General features: G+C 53.7%; 1 protein-coding gene across 6 annotated transcripts in view; it reads right to left on the bottom strand.

The window, feature by feature from the left end:
* Positions 1-1,238, bottom strand: part of PPP2R1B (protein phosphatase 2 scaffold subunit Abeta) — a 40,049-nt gene extending 38,811 nt beyond the window's left edge. For 4 of the 6 annotated variants that reach the window (XM_021710503.1, XM_021710502.1, XM_008054226.2 and 1 more), the window contains exons 1-2: positions 1,048-1,227; positions 109-199 (exon numbers count right to left, since the gene is read on the bottom strand). In XM_021710503.1, coding sequence (XP_021566178.1) covers positions 109-199; positions 1,048-1,161 — 205 coding nt within the window. In that variant the 5' untranslated portion in view covers positions 1,162-1,227. Of the gene's footprint in view, positions 1-108; positions 200-1,047 lie in introns of all 6 variants that reach the window. The other 2 variants (XM_008054225.2, XM_021710504.1) reach the window with 2 other exon arrangements.
* Between the last annotated feature and the right edge of the window lie 1,757 nt (positions 1,239-2,995).

Here is a 2,995-nt window from a genome sequence, read left to right as displayed (position 1 = left end):
GAACCCGCGGGCTCAAGCAATCCACTCACCTCAGCCTCCCAAAGGATTACAGGCTGAGCCACCGAACCCAGCTTCTCTATGCCTTTCTTGAAACAACGATTCACATACCTGTAAGGAACGGCAGCAGTTCGGTTCGTGTCCTTTCTACTCCAAGTGCTAGAGCAATTGTCGATAACTTCTTAATACTGTTGAGACGGAGCTTTAAAAAAGGAAGAACAATAAAGCAAATAAATGGTTGCAATTAGACCCAATGATAAAAGGTGCAAACAGGTGAGATAATGACACGCAGGTAAGAATGAGGATAACCTTTCGTTTCGATTTTATTCATAAGGATCCTCACGAGGACCTCAGGAGCGGTGTAACTCGGCCTGGTTAGCCAGAGGAGAAACACTCAGAAGGGCCCAAAAGAGAAATGAATGAAAGAGGACGCAACCCCCATGAAGTAAGATAACTCTACAAAGGGAAAACTTGGGCAGTGGTGAAGCAGGTGAAACGGCTGGATACAACACCCGCCCCTTCAAAGAAAAGTTTCATCAGAGCTGACGCACCGACTCATTTAGGTGAATCGGCCACCCCATTCTCTCTCCACCCAACAAGCCCAGCCAGTTTCCACGCCGAGGTGACCGCGTTCGGCTGCACTTCAAAGTACCTCTCGGCATCCTGCGCCCCGCGGCCCGCTCCAGCCCCCCGCGGCCCAGCACCGCGCTCCCCGCGTGGCTCGTCCACAAGGACGGCCGGGCCGGCCCAGGGCAGGGCGCGGCGTGGCCCCCGACCGGCCGGGAAGCCGGTTCTCCGACAACCGCCCCGGACGGGTCGGGCTCCAGGCGGACGCCTCAGGAGGTCGGAAGCAGAGGTACCGGAGAGGTCCCGGGGAGGCTCGAGACCCGCCACCACAGCCCCTCGCGGGCCTTTCCTCACCTCCCCCTCAAGGTTCTGCTACAAGCCGGCTCGTTCAATCCCCCCCCCCCCCGCCGCGACGCCAGTCCCCTCCTTCCCTACCACGCGCCTCGCCCGGCCCGCCTCGGGTCCCCGGCCTCAGTCCAGTACCTGCACGTCCTCGTTGCGGAGCTCGTCGATTAAAACCGCGATCGGGTAGAGCGAATCGTCTCCATCTCCGCCCGCAGCCCCCAGGCCGGTCCCGGGTGCCGCCGCACCCGCCATGTTCTTTCTCCTCCTGCCGGTCGCGGCCGCCGGCTCTGCGCCCAGGCCCCGCCCCGCGCCCAGGCCCCGCCCCGCGCCCAGGCCCCGCCCCGCGCCTTGGGAGGCGGGGCTAAGGCCCGCGCGCGGGCTGATCCGGGCTGCGGGAGCTGACCGTCTGCCCGGCTGAGGGAGTCTCCCCTCCGACCCCCATCGGGGGAGTTGCAGGTCTGAGCTCCCGAAGAAGGATGGGCTGAGGAAGCGAATGGAACCCCCGCGTCCTTTCCCCAGCCGAAAGAAACAGGGGCAGGGATTCATCCTGCTCGTGTGGTCTGAAAGGGTCAGGGACCTACCTGGGTGATCCGTGCTGTGCCCTCTTAGGACTCGAGCTGGCCAAAGAAGGTGCCCGAGGCCAGGAGGAAAAGGGCTTTGGCCCCTCCCCTGACCTCCTCTGGCCCTGAGCCACTGGGTCTCCCTCCATCCCTGGTTTCTCCGCTCAGCCTCAAGCTTCCAGAGAACCCCTCCACCTCTTCCTTCGGCCTGTTCTCCAGAATCGCATCTGGCTCCTGCTCCGTAAGACAAATAACGCGGGCGGTGAGAGAAAATGAACAGTGCTGTCCAAACTCCCCAGTCAATATTTTTTCCACGCAAGCTGTTAAAAACATGCTGCTCTCTTGTTTTTGTGTTTCTTTTCAATTTGGTACTGGAATGATGCCTTCTGTTGTATTTTCTTCCTCCCATTTTTTAGCTCTTTAGCATGCTAGAAGTACAACAATGAAGCAAAACTAGGACAAGCTTTAATCCTTCCAAATTGGGTGGAGTGGCTACTTAGCTTATACAAGAGAGCCTTAACTAGCCTTCCTAGACCTCCAAGAGTCCTCAAAGGCAGCAATGGGAGGAGGCAGAGGTCTCAGAGTTATTTCTTACAAAACTAAATGAAAAGTTTTCACTTACTCTTGTTAGGGTAGCACAAGAATAACTGGAATGTCCTTTTTGTTTGTTTTGGACTGGAATTTCAGTGATAGCTACATTACGATGATCACAAGCTCTGAATTGGTAATTCTATGTGTCTGATTAGCAAAAAATTTAAAATTATTAATAAACGCAATTTAGAGCCGGGCACAGTGGCTTACACCTGTAATCCCAGCACTTTGGGAGGCAGAGGTGAGAGGATTGCCTGAGCCCAGGGGTTTGAGACCAGCCTGGGCAACTTGGTGAGACCTGGTTTCTACAATTAAAAAAAAAACAATTTGCTGGGCGTGATGGCACTCGCCTGTAATGCCAGCTACTTGGAAGACTGAGGCAGAAGGATCGTCTGAGCCCAGCAGGTCGAGGCTGCGGTGGCCGTGAGCATACCACTGCACTCCAGCCTGGGTGATAGTGAGACACTGCCTCAAAAATAAATAAATAAATAAATGAAATGCAATTTAGGAGGCAAACTTTTTTAAAAACATGGGGTTCTTGTAAGTTAGCACAGTAGATGGAGCCTTTGGTAGCAATGCAAGTTTGGGAACCAACAGACCTGAAGTTTTTCTCAAATTAGGTCTGTGGACGTATCCTCTAGGGTTTTTATTTTATTTCCATTTTGATAACTTTTAGATTTGCATAAGCATATCCTGAATTATTTGGATGACTTTATAACTCAATATTGCCACACAATTTCAGCATTTACATTTGCATGTGCGTTTCAATGTTGCTTTTATTGTTACAGGACAATGAGAAAAGAACAGAGGTGGGTTTTTTTTTTTTTTGAGTTGGAGTCTCACTCCGTCGCCTAGGCTGGAGTGCAGTGGCATGCACACAGCCACCCCAGCATCGACCTGCTGGGCTCTGGCGAGCCTTCCACCTCAGCCTTCCA

Source organism: Carlito syrichta, unplaced genomic scaffold (assembly GCF_000164805.1).
Source record: "Carlito syrichta isolate Samal-C Ts95f unplaced genomic scaffold, Tarsius_syrichta-2.0.1 Scaffold289261, whole genome shotgun sequence".
NCBI classification, from domain to species: Eukaryota; Metazoa; Chordata; class Mammalia; order Primates; family Tarsiidae; genus Carlito; species Carlito syrichta.
The sequence above is the reverse complement of the archived record's forward strand: the minus strand, read 5'-3'. Positions and strand labels throughout refer to the sequence as shown.